The sequence below is a fragment of the Aquarana catesbeiana genome, linkage group LG05, assembly GCF_042186555.1.
Source record: "Aquarana catesbeiana isolate 2022-GZ linkage group LG05, ASM4218655v1, whole genome shotgun sequence".
Classification (NCBI taxonomy): Eukaryota; Metazoa; Chordata; class Amphibia; order Anura; family Ranidae; genus Aquarana; species Aquarana catesbeiana.
The window spans coordinates 572,169,010-572,185,488 of NC_133328.1; the positions used below are offsets into that span (position 1 = coordinate 572,169,010).

Genomic DNA, 16,479 nt, shown 5'->3' on the forward strand with positions numbered 1-16,479 from the left:
TATTCACCAGCACACCATGTATCAACAATCAACATCCAATGGTTTCTTTATTGTAGAAAGAACACATCACAGAGACCAGTGCAACGTTTCGGAGCCACGTAGGAGTCCTGCGAGTCTCTGAAATTTTTGCACTTGTCTCTGTGATGTGATCTTTCTACAATAAAGAAACGTTTGGATGTTGATTGTTGATCCATGGTGTGCTGACAAATATGTACACCTGCAAATATACAAGACAGCTGACCCATTCTGTTCTCCGATCCAAACCACATCTGCCTGTCTATATCTATTTATATCTATCTTTCATAGTTGAGTGTGATTAATTAAGAGTATTAGCTGTTACCTGTGGCCATATTACTCAAGCATCTCTATTATTGATGATATTTATTTATTATTTATTTATTTCAGGTACTTATCTAGCGCCGTCAATTTACGCAGAGCTTTACATATACATTGTACATTCACATCAGTCCCTACCCTTAAAGCGGGGGTCCACCCACACCGCCAAAAAAAAAAAATATTAAAAGCCAGCAGCTACAAATACTGCAGCTGCTGACTTTTAATACATGGCCACTTACCTGTCCCAGGGTCCAGCAATGTCGGCAGGGGACGCCGAGAACCCGCTCGGTTCTCGGCAGCTGCCGCCGCCATCCTAGGTGAGGGAATCAGGAAGTGAAGCGTCCCAAGTGGTCCCCGCTCTCTCCTGAGAGCTGTGTGTTCCCAGCAGACAGCGCGGTGGGGACGGGAAGTGGCGTAGACTCCCATGGGAGTCTATGCCAGAAGTGGGTGCAAATACCTGTCTTAGACAGGTATCTGCACCCCCCTCCCCCCTGAAAGGTGCCAAATGTGACACCGGAGGGGGGGAGGGTTCCGAAAGCGGAAGAGCTTACACTCTAAGGTCCCTAACTCGTATTCATACATACTAGGGACAATTTAGACAGGATCCAATTAACCTACCAGCTTGTCTTTGGAGTGTGGGAGGAAACCGAAGTACCCAGGGGACACCCACGCAAGCACAGGGAGAACATGTGAACTCCAGGCAGGTAGTGTCATGGTTGGGATTCGAACCAGCAACCCTTCTTACTGCTAGGCGAAAGTGCTATCCACTACACCACTGTACCGCTCCATATGAAATATTTTTAGGTGGAGATCAGCAGTGGGTACCTATTGTTTGCATCATCACAGGTTTCTATTAATGTTTTATACCATTGTCCCTGTGATAGAAATTATGCTTGATATAGGCTACAGCTATTATATGATGTGAAGGATGCATTAGAGTCTCTACACAAGACAAAGATATTATCCAATACACATGGAAAGCACTGAAATCTAAAGATCGTGTTTTTAATCCAACTGTTCATTTGTCTTTGTGTCTTATAAGTGGGTAACTTAGAATAAGTGCGTCCTGCTAGTCAGTAATCAAAAATACTGACTTGATAACACTGCAACTATTCATTTGATATGGCAAATGCTTGAAACAAAAGATAGAACAGTTAACATATGAACTTGGCCCATCCATGCCCAAAACAGTGCCTTCATTGTTCTGTGCCACCCTTGTCCTGTATGCTAAATATAAATATATCATATAAAAGTTGCCTTTATAATAATGTCAAATAATTAGTTTGCAAGGATTAAAATATATAGTTTTTTTTTCGATAAGGCACAATTTAGTAATTCAGTCTTTGCCCTGTATTACATAATATGTTGAAACCAATGTTGTAATCCCTACATTATGTCAGATTGTTTTGGAGATATGCAATATGTCTGGGATATTGCATTAGTGGAACCCATCTATACTGTACTGTAGGTGGCTTATTGGGTCCTAAGGGCAGGTCAGGTCAAAGCCCAAGAAATAATTTTTTTTTTTTTTTTTTTTTTGTCTGTTGAACCTGTTTGAACCCGTTTTTAATCAAAAGGTAATGGACCGGCATTAAAAGTGGATCCTAGGGAGCATCTGATAGACAGGTAATACTGGCTCCTCAGCACAGAGTTCCAGTGCATACATGAGCCCCAGTTGCTTATACAAACTTTAAAGTTTTTAAACTTTTTATAATCTTAGATAGATTAATGGAGGGTTATAACACCTATAATGTTTATTTTTTGCCATCTTTGTCCTAATGAGGAGCTTTACCTTTAATTCCTGTCCCATAGCCAAAAAACAGGACATGAGAGGAAATCCCCACAATTTAAGGAAATATCTTGGGGTCCTCCAGGTAACCAAAATCAGTGTTTCAGTTAGAAGATTTCCCTTCTCTTACTTTTCTAGGTACAACCCAAAATGTGGTATTTTCTTTTATTTTCAATGATAATGGTAAACAGGACAAATAGAGAAGAGCAATAAAAACTGACAGGTGTTCTAATCCACCTTCCCTCTATTCAAAACGAATACAAAGTTTTGCCTTTAGTTTAGTTTATACTTTAACTTTCTAGGAATTGTCAAATAGGACTGTGTCCCTGCTGTGATGTAGCCAGGACCGGTTAGTAGGTTTCCTATGAAGGTGTTAATGCTCTCAGAACTGAAAGCCCAATCTGTATTTGGGTAGGCCCTCAAGGCATGTTGGAGCCCCATTTTGAGAAGCCACATGTACCTGGGATATGGCCTTCAAGGTTCAGGCTGCAGGAGTTGTATGGTGATATAAACGTATGAGGCTTTATGCCAAGAACATGTAAGAAGCCACAGAATTTGTGAGTTCTCATATTCTTGAAGGTGCTTAATTCTAATTATATATCAAAACTTGAACTTGCACAGGCTGATAAACTTGTGTTGTTATCTCAATCACCAGGGGTGGCGGACAATGATGCTGAAGAAGATCCAGTACAGCTGACGACCCTTCGATTACTTCCAGAGAGTCCCCCCACTAGTGACGTGCCAGTTATAGAGATGACTACACTGAAGATGCAGACGAAAATTGTATTGGGAGATGGGGTATGTTCATAACCTCATTAATTACTGTTGTAATAGAATATTTATAAAACACCAGCAGCTTACAATATCTAAGGGCCCACTCATACTTTAGCACTGCATTACATTAATGAAAGAATGTTAACCACTTCCAGCCTGGCCTATACCAAAATGACTGCCGGGTGGTACTTTGGTCGATCCAGGTGAACATCATATGATCGCGGCGCAATCTGTCACTGGCTGTATCCATCGGATACAGCCGATGACTGATCAGTGTACCCACCCGCTGCCGATACCATGTGATTGTTGTGACCAGTCACAGCAGATCACATTAGAATCTTTTCATGCCATGCATTGTGTACAATTGTGTTGCTAGCTGTGATTGGTCACAGTGATCACATGGTACAGACAGGGCCAATCACAGCCATGTGATTAGCTGTGACCAATCACAGCTAATCACAACAAAACACACTGCATCCGTTTCATTCAGTAAAAAATGGTTGCTTATACCAGTGACATTCACTCATATAAATAACCATCATAATATGTAAAAAAATAAAATCCTGATGCCTTCCACTGAGTAGTACAGTGTTACTATGGTAACATTGTATTGCTCTGGTCCCAGTGTGTTAAAAGAAAGGGAAACAAAATGTAATAAAAACCAGTCAGCGTCCCTGGCAACTGCCACACCTGTTATGTGATCACTCTGTACTGCTCTGCTGACAGTATGTGTAAAAAAAAAAAAACATGACAAAAAATTACAACTAAATTACAAAATTAAAAAAATTGCCATGCCTCTTATTAAATACCCTGGACTGTCAATTTTCCAAAAGGGGGTAATTTGGAGTATATTTTTACCGTCCTGGCATTTTCAGGCCTCAATATTATTATTGTTGTTATACAGGATTTATATAGCGCCAACAGTTTGCGCAGCGCTTTACAACATGAGGGCAGACAGTACACTTACAATACAAATCAATACAGGAGGGATCAGAGGGCCCTGCTCATTAGAGCTTACAATCTAGAAGGGAGGGTCAAGTGGAAACAAAAGATAAGAACTGTGGGGGATGAGCTGATGGAGAAAATTAAAATACAGTTGTTAGGTGTGGGTAGGCTTCTCTGAAGAGAAGAGTTTTCAGGGATCGTCTAAAAGCTAGGAGATAAGCGGACAGATTGAGGGAGGGCATTCCATAGGATTGGAGAGGCTTTGGAAAAGTATGGGAGGAGGTGACGAGGGAGCTAGGGAGCAGGAGGTCTTGAGAGGAATGAAGGGAACGAGTAGGTTGGTATTTAGAGACTAGGCTAGTGATGTAGCTGGGGACAAAATTGTGGATGGCTTTGTACGTAGTTTTTAGTATTTTGAATTTAATTCTTTGGCCGAGCGGAAGCCAGTGGAGGGATTGATAGAGAGGAGTAGCAGACACAGAGCGATTGGTAAGGTGGGTGAGTCTGGCAGCAGCATTTATGATGGATTGAAGAGGTGATAGACTATGTAGAGGTAAGCCAACGTGAAGGGAGTTGCAGTAGTTGAGGCAAGAGATGACGAGCAAGTGAATTAAGAGCTTTGTTGTGTCATTGGTTAGAAAGGGGCGTATTTTGGAGATGTTGAGGAGGCAGGATTTGGACAGTGATTGGACGTGTTGCTTAAAGGAGAGTTCAGAGTCCAGGACTACACCTAGAATCTTGGCATGTGGGAATGGGCTTATAGTTGTGCCATCGATTTTGACAGAGAGATCAGTGGAAGGGGCATATGGGGGAGGAAAAATTATAAGTTCGGTTTTGGATAGATTGAGTTTGAGGAAGTGGAGTGACATCCAGACTGATATATCTGATAGTAAACTAGTTATACGTGACGAGACAGAGGGAGTGGGCTGAGGGGTAGAGAAATAGATTTGGGTGTCATCAGCGTAGAGGTGGTATTGGAAGCCATGGGAGGCTATCAGTTTACCCAGGGAGGAGGTGTAGATTGAAAATAGGAGAGATCCAAGAACAGAACCTTGGGAGACCCCAACTGAGAAAGGAAGAGGAGTAAGTAGTTCTAAGAAACGCTAAAGGTGCGGTTGGATAAGTAGGAAGTGAACCAGCGAAGAGTACAGTCACGGAGACCAAAGGCGTGGAGTTTTTTGAGGAGGAGGGGGTGGTCAACCGTATCAAAGGCAGCAGAGGGGTCCAGGAGTAGGAGTACAGAATAGTGTCGATTGGTATTGGCCGTTAGTAGATCATTTGTGAGATTTAGCGTTGTAGACAGTGGCTAGGTTGGTGCAGGATAGGGGTGAGATTTTGTCGTAGAGGTTGTCGATAGTAGAGTAGAGAAGAGAAGGGTTGAGATGACGTATGTTTCTGCGGGTAACTTTTAGGCGGTTGGATGGAGAGGAGGTGGAGGAGAGGGAGAGAGTGAAACTAATAAGGTGGTGATCAGAGAGAGGGAATGGATGGTTAGAGGGGTTGCATGAAGTGCAAAGGTGAGAGAAAACGAGGTCCAGGGTATTGCCTTCGGAGTGAGTAAGAGCATGTATCCACTGCTTCAGGTCAAAGGAGGAGGTAAGGCTGAGAAGTTTGGAAGTGGCAGGAGTGTTAGTATTAATAGGGATGTTGAAGTCCCCGAGAATGATTGTGGGGTTTTCAGAGGAAGAATATAGGGTAGCCAGGCAGAGAAGTCATCAAGAAAGGTTGATACTGGTCCAGGGGGCCTGTAGATCAGAGCTATCCTTAGAGAAACTGGAGTGAAAAGACGAATGCAGTGTGCTGCGAAAGAGGAGAGAGATAGACAGGGAGGTAGCTGAAGTACATGAAAGGTGCTATGTGGGGCTAGAAGGATTCCGACACATCCTCCCTTACGTCCACTGAATCTGGGGGAGTGAGTCCAGAGAAGACCACCATAGGATAGAGCATCGGAAGACGCAGCGTCGGATTCGTGGAGCCAGGTTTCGGTAATGGCGAGTAGGTTAAATGAGTTGGTGATAAAGAGGTCATGGAGAGAGGTGAGTTTGTTGCAGACAGAGCGGGAGTTCCATAGGGCACAAGAGAAAGGGAGTCTGGTCTTGGGAAGAATAGAAATGGGAACTAAATTGTGTTGATTGCGGCTGCTGCCAGAGGGTGCAGGGTGATGGGTGCATCAGAGAGAGGGAATGGATGGTTAGAGAGGTTGCATGGAGTGCAAAGGTGAGAGAAAACGAGGTCAAGGGTATTGCCTTCGGAGTGAGTAGGAGCATGTATCCACTGCTTTCAAAGTTAAATGATGGAGGCCCAGGGTTTGGGGATATATCTCCAGAGGTTAGAAGCAGGAGGGTGAGGGATGTAATATGGGAGTGGGATTTATATGAAGGGACATGCCCCAGGGTCTTGGAGATTTTTTAGTGTGTGTGGATTTTATAATTAGCAGGAGTTGGTGGGTGCAGTAATAAAGAGAGGATAGAAGTGAGGGTGATCTGCAGTCCCTGAAAAAAGTCTTGTCGCTTCTCTATTTTGTAGAAACTCCTGCTATTAACCTGACTTTTAATTAATCGATTGGTGTTAGAAATAGCTCATATGAAAAGCTAAAGCCCTCCTAAATGATGTTTAATGCACTGAAATAAATTAGTTTCACTGAAAAAAGATTTATCATTTAATCAAGACAGACAGGTCAAATTTTGGCAAGACAAAAGTTTTGTCGCCTATACAGAAATTAAACAACTTTACTGAAAATCCAAAAATATGTCAGCAAATTAAGTAGTGGTGCTGTGAGATCCAAATTTAATATCTTGTATGACTTCCATGAACTTGAAGGACAGCATCCATGCGGTTTGGCAAGGATTCATACAATTTATTGATGAAGTCATCAGGTATAGCAAAGAAAACAGTCTTGCATGCCTCCCAGAGTTCATCAATATTCTTTGGTTTCGTCTTCCATGCTTCATCTCTCATCCTACACCACATATCCTCAATGATATTCGAGTCTGGTGACTGGGCTGGCCAATCCTGGAGTATCTTGATCTTCTTTGCCTTAAGGAACTTTGATGTGGAGATGGAAGTATGCGATGGAGCACCATCCTGCTGCAAAATTTGGCCTTTTTTATGGTTGGGAATATAAGCGGTAGCTAAGATTTCTTGGTATTTTAGACTATTGATGTTGCCTTCCACCCTGCAGATCCCTCGCACACCCCCATACTGGATGTAACCCCAGACCATGACTTTGCCTCCACCAAACTTCACTGTTTTCTGGGTAAATCTCTGCTTCATGCGGGTTCCAGTAGGTCTCCTGCAATATTTGCGGCGACTGTGGCGTAATGCAACAGAAGATTCATCTGATAAATCCACCTTCTGCCACTTTTCCAGAGTCCATCCTTTTAGCAGGCTGTGGCCCTTGGCAAATGCCACACGGTTTTTCAATTGTCTTTTGTTTAGTGCTGGCTTATGGGCACTGATTCGACCATGGAGGCCATTTCGAGACAGAATCCGACAAACTGTTCTGGTTGACACAGGGACTTCAGGTGACCAGGTCTCGTGGAGCTCTGCTGCAGTGGAAAATGGGCTGGCCTTGGATTTTCGAGCCAACAAACGGTCCTCTCGAGCAGTTGTCTTGCGGAGTTGGCCTGACCTGGCCTTGTCCAAAACGTCTCCAGTCTCTTCAAATCTTTTTTTTTTTATTCTCTGAACTTGACACTGAGACACATTAAAGGTACCTGCCACATCAGCGGTGGATCTGGTCTTCAGCCTCTTGATAATCAACACTTTAGTCTCCGGGTGAATCTTAGGCATGTTTGCAGAGGTCTAGTTGCAGTTAAGAAGGTCTAGTGTACTGCTTTTCTTTTTATACACACCTGAGACCTAATTGATCCACTATTAGTCACAGGTGAAGCGGCAAAAATTGACTCAATGGATTTTACCAAGCTGTGAATATTAGAATACTTTTTGTCAGTTTCGTTTTGCACTGAAACATTATTACAAAAGCTGTTGGGATTAAAATGACCAATTTCTTGTAACAAAGTTTTGATTAGGAATATATTTTAGCGGCACTTCAGGTCAATTTGTACACAAGCGACAAGACTTTTGTCAGGGACTGTATATATGCTGGGGGGGGGGTGAAGGAGAGATAGTTTTGGGATAGAGGACAGAGCTGTCAAATGGAGTGGTAGAGAGTGCATATTACAAGGAGAAAGAGCTGAAGGGGTAAACAAGGTCACTTGATGTCTGTGTGGTGTTTTTCTTGTATTCATTTGCTTTGTGCATTCGCTGAAGTGCAGAGTCAGAAGTGCTCCCACTTATAGAAATAGCCCCACTTAGAGAAAGAGCTCCAGTTGCAAGTGTGTGCCCCCTGCAAATGCTTCCCCCAAAAGAAGCTTATATTTATACTGATAGGGGTGAGGTGTGAGTGGATTTCAATTAGCAATCAGGAGGTAATAAAGGTTGGCTGGTTAACAGGGCAAAATTCTTACTTCGGAAACAGACTAGCAAGAGGGCACTATAGTTAAACGGGCCATAATTTTGGGTAAGACAAGGGAGATAATAAAGCATTGTAATGTGGATAGGTCTACAGACAGTTAAGCAAAAGTAACATGCCAGCAATTCATAAATAGACAGAAGAAAAGCAGATGGCAGTGTTTCAGTTTTTGGGTGGAGATGGTTCAGTTAGCACATACCAGCAATTATTAAATAGACATAAGAAAAGTCAGATAAATAAGTCAGATATATACCATAGTTTGTGGACTCTATTTCTTTTCTACAGACTAAAGCATATATACTGATTTGGGTTATTTTCACCAAAGAATTGTAGCAGAATACATTCTGGCCTAAATATGAAGTAGATTGTTTGCTAAATTGTATAACGGTCACGAAGAAGAAAGCGTGTTTTTTGTTGGTTTTTTTTTTTCTTCAAAATTTTCAATTTTTTTGTTTGCTTAGCAAAAAATAAATAACCCAGTGAAGCAGCATGCACCCCCCCAGACCCGGAAGTGCAGGATTACGTAGGTACATGATCCTGCACAGGAGAGCTGCCTTACCGCCCTAAATGTACAGTATACGGTCAGAAAACAGTTAAATACCACCAAAAAGCTCTATTTGTGTGAAAAATATTTATAAAAAATTAATTTGGGTACAGTGTTGCATGACTGCGTAATTGTCATTCAAAGTGCAGAAGCTGAAAATTAGTCTGGGCAGGAAGGGGTGAAAGTGCTTAGTATCGAAGTGGTGAAGCTGCATTACATCAAAGGAGAAGTTTGGCCAAAGCTTTTTTGACGCTGCTTCTCCTGTGGGCCACAGGAGTGCACTTAGTCCTGCACTCCTGTGGCCCATATTCAGCTGACAGCTGGCTAAAGTTAGTTGACGCCACTCAGCCGGCCCAGACTCTGGAGGGATACCTACTTTAATGCCGCTCCCTCCCACTCCAATCCATGGCACTCCAATGAGCACTAAAGGAGCAGTGGAGAGCGCTTGTGACAGGGTGGATTTGATTTCAAGTGGAGTTCCACCCTCCAAAAAAAAAAAAAATTATTAATGTGCTTAAAAAAAAATCAAACAAACTTCTGGAGATAATTTTTTTTTTTACTCACCTCTAAATGCCCGTTGCTAGGGGGTCCCTCGTAGTTTGCCTCCTTCGGCACCTGGGCTCCTGACTTCACTTCCCTTGGCGCAGGAAGGGAGATCGCCTCTCCCCCCTCCCTCTTGTCAATCATCTGGGACACATGACCGGTCCCAGATGATTGCGTGGTCAGTGACGGCGCGCAGCTCGTGCATGCGCAGTGAGTGAAGCCACAGCCGGGCGCCCACAGTTAAAATGCCAGCAGCGGAGGGGGAACGAGCGGGGCTTTGATCCCCCGCATCGCTGGACCCTGGGACAGGTAAGTGTCCGATTTATTAAAAGTCAGCAGCTGCAGTATTTGTAGCTGCTGACTGTTAATTTTTTTAAGTGGGAACCCCGCTTTAAATCATGCTTTAAATCCATGATTTAAATCACAGGTAAAAAGACTTGCTTTAAAGCCACTCGATTTGAATCATAATTTTTAAAGAACAACTGTCATCTCTGTCCTGCAGCGGCTCCACCTCTGACCCGCTGTTGACTCACCGACAGTCCCATTCACTTTAATGGGACGGCTGGTGATGCAGCAGTGACACAACAAGGTGAGGGATGTGGTGGCAGCAGGTGATTGGATGCCCACTAACAGGTGCTGCCATGATAGATCTGAAATGACAGGTACTCTTTTTAAATGTAAGGACTTTTTCTTGCTGGTAGTTAGAATATTTAATATTTGCAAACAAAATAAAAGTTTCCTATTTAGAATAATATGCTGTTAGGTTAGTAAAGCAGCGATATCGGAACCGATTCAATCATACAGTTTGTAGTGTACAGAGTTTACCAAAAATGTAAATATTGCAGAATATACAGCCTCATGATACATAACTAAGCTCAATTTCATGCCAAATAAACTAAATTATTAATGTATCTTAAATGGAAAACTATCTTTAGATAGATTCTTACTCCAAATGCATTTTATTAAAATAAATTTGAGAAAAATAAAAAAAAAAAATCTGATTTTAAATTGAGAAAATTAGTTTTTTTATTTTCTTTTAAAAAATCATTGATTTTTATCCACCCTGGCTGGTGACTGACAGTCACGGGCTCTCTGCTCATTAATGACAAATAACTGAGTGATCAGTGGTCTTTGATTGCTCGGTTCTCTGTCTTAGAGGCAGCTGGGGACCGATGCTGCATCCGACTAGGTGTACATGTATGGTTTTTTTTTGTTTGTTTGTTTTTTTTAATCCCAAACTTCTCTTTGAAGGCAGCCCTTTCATGTTGAATCAACAAAACACAAAAGCAAACATTGGAAATGACCCCTTGGGGCATTGCCCACTACAGTGTTAGTGCATTGGAATGGAACCACAGTAAGGTACACACATTGCCATGTATTGCAGTAAATGCACAGCCTGTTACCCACAACACAATAGTGAATACTCACCAAATGCTTTACAAACTTTCAAGGCAAACTATATATAAAATATAAACAATTTTGATTTCATTATGGAATTATTAGAATTGCTTAGGAACAACAGGAATATTTGTTAGCAGACTCGGGGAAACAGTAGGAGTTCTGCATTGTGCCAGGCTGCCGCACTTGCAAAGTTTTAGAATGCTGTAATGCTATGTGTGTTTATTAAACGCGGAGGAAAAGTAAACCTTTCTTAATGTCGGGAAGCTTTTATGTATGAACTCTTTCTTTCTATTCTGGCATTGTAGGGGCCTCAGGTAAGGAAGACTGAAGAGCCCGCAGGAAGCAACCCCAACGCTGATAAAGACGTTTACACAGAAAAGCAGTCAGAGAACCTCTTTCACAGAACAGAAGTACTTGCAGGTGAGAATTTGTGCATGGACATTGGTAATAGTTCTGTTATCTGTGCAGTTAGCCTGTCTCTGCTATAAAGTTGTGCTATGTTTAGACCTGGAAATCATACTTGCACACCAGTAACCTACAGTATCTCATAAAAGCGAGTACACCCTCACATTTTTGTAAATATTTTATTATATCTTTTCTTGCGATAACACCGAAGAAATGTCACTTTGCTACAATGTAAAATAGTGTACAGCTTGTATAACAGTGTAAATTTGCTGTCCCCTCAAAAAAAAAACTCAACACACAGCCATTCATGTCTATACCACTGTCAACAAACGTGAGTATGCCCATAAGTGTAAATGTCCAAATTGGGCCCAATTAGCCATTTTCCCTCCCCGGTGTCATGTGACTCGTTAATATTACAAGGTCTCAGGTGTGAATGGGAAGCAAGTGTGTTAAATTTTGGTCTGATGAGACCAAGCTCAACTTATTTAGTTCAGATGGTGTCAAGCGTGTGTGGCGGCAACCAGGTGAGGAGTACAAAGACAAGTGTGTCTTACCTACAGTCGAGCATGGTGGTGGGAGTGTCATGGTCTGGGGCTGGTTCATTGAGGGAACTGTGAATGCCAACATGTACTGTGGCATACTGAAGCAGAGCATGATCCCCTCCCTTTAGAGATTGGGCCGCAGGGCAGTATTCCAACATAATGACCCCAAACACACCTCCAAGACAACCACTGCCTTGCTAAAGAAGCTGAGGGCAAAGGTGATGGACAGTCCAAGCATGTCTCCAGACCTAAACCCTATTGAGCATCTGTGGGGCATCCTCAAACGGAAGGTGGAGGAGCGCACGGTCCACCAGCTCTGTGATGTCATCATGGAGGAGTGGAAAAGGACTCCAGTGGCAACCTGTGAAGCTCTGGTGAACTCCATGCCCAAGAGGGTTAAGGCAGTGCTGGAAAATAATGGAGGCCACACATAATATTGACACTTTGGGACCAATTTGGACATTGGGTGTACTCGCTTATGTTGTCAGCAGTTTAGACATTAATGGCTGTATGTTGAGTTATATTGAGGGGACAGCAAATTGACACTGTTATACCAGCTGTACACTCATCACTTTACATTGTAGCAAAGTGTCATTTTTTTTTCAGTGTTGTCACATGACAAGATATCATAAAATATTTACAAAAATGTGAGGGGTGTACTCACTTTTGTGAGATACTGTATATAATAAGCATAAGGGGGTGGCCTCCCCTTTTCTGCTTGGTCTTTCTATGCAACACAGAATCCGCGCTCTGTTTGCACAGTACCAACATAACAAGGAGGACGCAGGGGGGAAAAAAAATGAGCCAAACACCCGCAGGAGAGTTTTTCAGCGATCATTTGTATATTTTGCTGATGATTTGTTACTTGGGGCTCTTTTTGCCAGGTCTTCTATTAGGTTTATCTGGCTTGTGTCAAAGGGCTTTTGTTTGTGTCAGAACTACTTCTTTCTTCTTAGAGGTCACTGTAGTGATGAGAGTTTGACCATCCTGGAAGTAAGCTGTCATTTCTAGGCCAGTGAGTGGCTGCGCTTTCACAAAGGGGCAGGGATGCTTAAGACATCATTGACCTAATATGACTATATGGCCATTTTAATGCAATTATATCATGAGCACCCTTGTCCCAATGTGTACATGCAGCTGTGGGAAGAAAATCCAGCACTGGCATTGACAGCTGACTTCTAGGTTCAAGCCAAACCTAATGTAATCCCTAGTCACAAGGATTGCAAATGCAGCTTAAGGTTGATGCAACTTAAGAGGAATACTGCAGGTCAGTAGGAGGCCAACTATAGGTCAGTAGTTCCTGTTGGTGAACTCTGAATAATCTTAGAAGCATCCCAAACGAATCTTAAAGTGTAACTAAACCCACCTTGCGGGTGTCGAACCATTGGAACAAAGTTAAAGTGTAACTAAAGGCAGAACCTTTTTTTTTTTTTTTTTTTTTTTTTTTTTTATTATTTTGGATAGAGCGGAGAGGGATTAGAACCCCTATCAGTTTTTATTATGGTCTGTGCCCCCGTTGGGGAGATTCAGCTTCTCTATTTTTCCTGTTTTAACTTTTAATAATAATGGTAAAGTAAAAGAAAAATTGCAGACTTTTGGTTGTCCAAAGAAAAGTAATAGAAGGGAAATCTTCCAATGGGAACACTACTTCTGGTGACCTGGGGTCCCCAAGAAATTCCCTTAATTAGCAAGGATTGCCTCTCTCACTTCCAGTTTTAGCCATGGGACAGGGGTTATAACCCTCCCTTACTCTATCCAAAATGGGGAAAAAAACTTTTGCCTATAGTTCTACTTTAAGTATTTGTGTCTTTAGTTCTGTTTTAAGTGCATTCTGAATACACCTGAAGGCACGCTTGCATCTGCCCCTTGACACTAGCCCTATTGTTTGTCTCCATTGTGGAGATTCATTTGTATCCTGTCCTACAGAAACTACAGGAAGGGAGGGGAATACCATCTTTAATGGTTTCTACAGGTCCCCTTATGTTCCGTGACAGCTATCAAATTTAGAACTTCACTTAATTTTCTGGCTGGTGGCACAACTGTAAAACCAGTTAGAGGTAGAAGTTCTAGGCTGGCATTGTTAATTATGAGTTAAAATCATATATGATTAGTACCAATCCTTTCACTATAACCTGATCAAAAGCAAAAAAAAAAATATTTGTATGATTAGTAGTATTATGTTTAGATGCATTTAATAATAATTTTCCATGCAACATACCATTGCAAACACTATTTCCTTTCATTTTTATTAATACGTTCCTGGGTTATTTAAATCTTGGCTTGCATAATTCCAACTTTACATAACCCCTTCCTTGGCTCATAGGGTGCTGCCAGTAATTATTCATGTACAGTATACAGTGAGGGAAAAAGTTATTTGATCCCCTGCTGGTTTTGAAAGTTTGCCCACTGACAAATAAATGATCAGTCCATAATTTTAATGGTAGGTTTATTTTAACAGTGAGAGACAGAATAACATCAAAAATATCCTGAAATAGGCATTTCAAAAAAGTTATAAATTGATTTGGATTTTAATGAGTGCAGTAAGTATTTGATCCCCTATTAATCAGCAAGATTTTTGGCTCCAATGTGTCTTCTATACAGGTAACGAGCTGAGATTAGGCGCATTAGGTGCTCCTAATCTCAGCTTGTTGCCTGTATAAAAGACACCTGTCCACAGAAGCAATTAATCAGATTCCACCATGGCCAAGACCAAAGAGCTGTCCAAGGATGTCAGGGATAACATTGTAGACCTACACAAGGCTGGAATGGGCTACAAGACCATCGCCAAGCAGCTTGGTGAGAGGGTGACAAAAGTCGGTGTGATTATTCGCAAATAGAGGAAACACAAAATATCTGTCAATCTCCCTCGGTCTGGGGCTCCATGCAAGATCTCACTTGTGGAGTTGCAGTGATCATGAGAACTACATGGGATCATCTTGTCAATGATCTCAAGGCAGCTGGGACCATAGTCGCCAAGAAAACAATTAGTAACTATGCTGTAAAGGACTGAAATCTTGCAGGGCCCGCACAGTCCCCCTGCTCAAGAAAGCACATGTACAGGCACGTCTGAAGTTTGCCAATGAACATCTGAATGATTCAGCGGAGAACTGGGTGAAAGCATTGTAGTCAGATGAGACCAAAATTGAGCTCTTTGGCATCAACTCAACTCGCTGTGTATGGAGGAGGAATGCTGCCTACGACCTCAAGAACACCATCCCCACCGTCAAACATGGAGGTGGAAACATTATGCTTTGGGGGTGTTTCTTTGCTAAGGGGGCAGGACAACTTCACTGCATCAACAGGACGATGGACGGCGACATGTACTGTCAAATCTTGGATGAGAACCTCCTTTCCTCAGCCAGGGCATTGAAAATGGGTCGTGGATGGGTATTCCAGCATGACAATGACCCAAAACACATGGCCCAGGCAACAAACAAGTGGCTCAAGAAGAAGCACATTAAGGTCCTGGAGTGGCCTAGCCAGTCTCCAGACCTTAATCCCATAGAAAATATGTGGAGGGAGCTGAAGGTTCGAGTTACCAAACTTCAGCCTCAAAACCTTAACGACTTGGAGAGGATCCGCAAAGAGGAGTGGAACAAAATCCCTCCTGAGATGTGTGCAAACCTGGTGGCCAACTACAAGAATCATCTGACCTCTGTGATTGCCAACAAGGGTTTTGCCACCATGTACTAAGTCATGTTTTGCAAAGGGGTCAAATACATATTTGACACATTAAAATGCAAATCAATTGAGAATGTTTTTGAAATGTGTTTTTCTGGATTTATTTGTTGTTGTTAGGTCTCTCACTGTTAAAATAAACCTACCATTAGAAATATAGACTGATCATTTCTTTGTCAGTGGGCGAACATACAGAATCAGCAGGAGATCAAATACTTTTTCCCCTTACTGTATACAGCAACCTTTTTTAACCAGGGTGCCTTGAGGTTTCTTCAGGGGTGCCTTGGCAAAATGTCACAGGTTTTCATTGCGCACCACAACCTAGCTGCCCGCGTCATAACAACCAATGGCATCATCATTTGATAAGGAGGATGGCATTTGCCTGCATAGAGACCCTCCCCTGCACCCTCCATCAACATGGGAGAAGAGAAACCTTGGAATAATAGTTACTACCAGTTTGCAAAGGTGATTTATTCTTCCAAAGCAAATATACCTTTAACATTGGGTGCCCTACTTGGACTTGTTGATGTTGCTGCATTATGTAAAACTATTAGAATAGCTTTTACTTTTTAGAATGGGATGCCTTGAGACCAGGGGTCTCAAACTGGTGGCCCTCCAGCTTTTGTGGAACTACAAGTCCCATCGTGCTTCTGCCTGAGGGAGTCATTCTTGTAACTGTTAGCCTTGCAATGCCTCATGGGACACCAGTTTGAGATCCCTTCTCTAGACTGTCTATAATGTTTAAAGGGTGCCTAGACTGAAAAAAAGGTTGAGAAACACTTTTATACAGAAATCCATGAAGAGGTAATGCCGCTCCAGGTGAGCAAATCAATATGATCCGGATGTGCTTAGGTGCAAGCCATGGCTCTCCACCGAAAACAATGGGAAAATAGGAAAATTGCTGCACACCAACAATGCCGTTTCAATGTGGTTTTATTGTGCAAACAGTCACAAGACAGCAACAAGACAAAGAAAGACACAGGAAACAGGAGAGGTGACGCGTTTCACACTGTCAATAGTGCTTCTTCCAAACATTGTTATACAGCAT

The 16,479-nt window shown here is 42.2% G+C and overlaps 1 protein-coding gene across 1 annotated transcript in view; it reads left to right on the plus strand.

Moving 5' to 3' along the window:
* SDC2 (syndecan 2) overlaps positions 1 to 16,479 on the plus strand; it is a 187,103-nt gene that overhangs the window by 163,404 nt on the left and 7,220 nt on the right. Inside the window, exons 3-4 of the mRNA XM_073632009.1 lie at positions 2,781 to 2,923; positions 11,112 to 11,226. Of these exons, the coding sequence (XP_073488110.1) occupies positions 2,781 to 2,923; positions 11,112 to 11,226 (258 nt within the window). The remainder of the gene's footprint in view (positions 1 to 2,780; positions 2,924 to 11,111; positions 11,227 to 16,479) is intronic.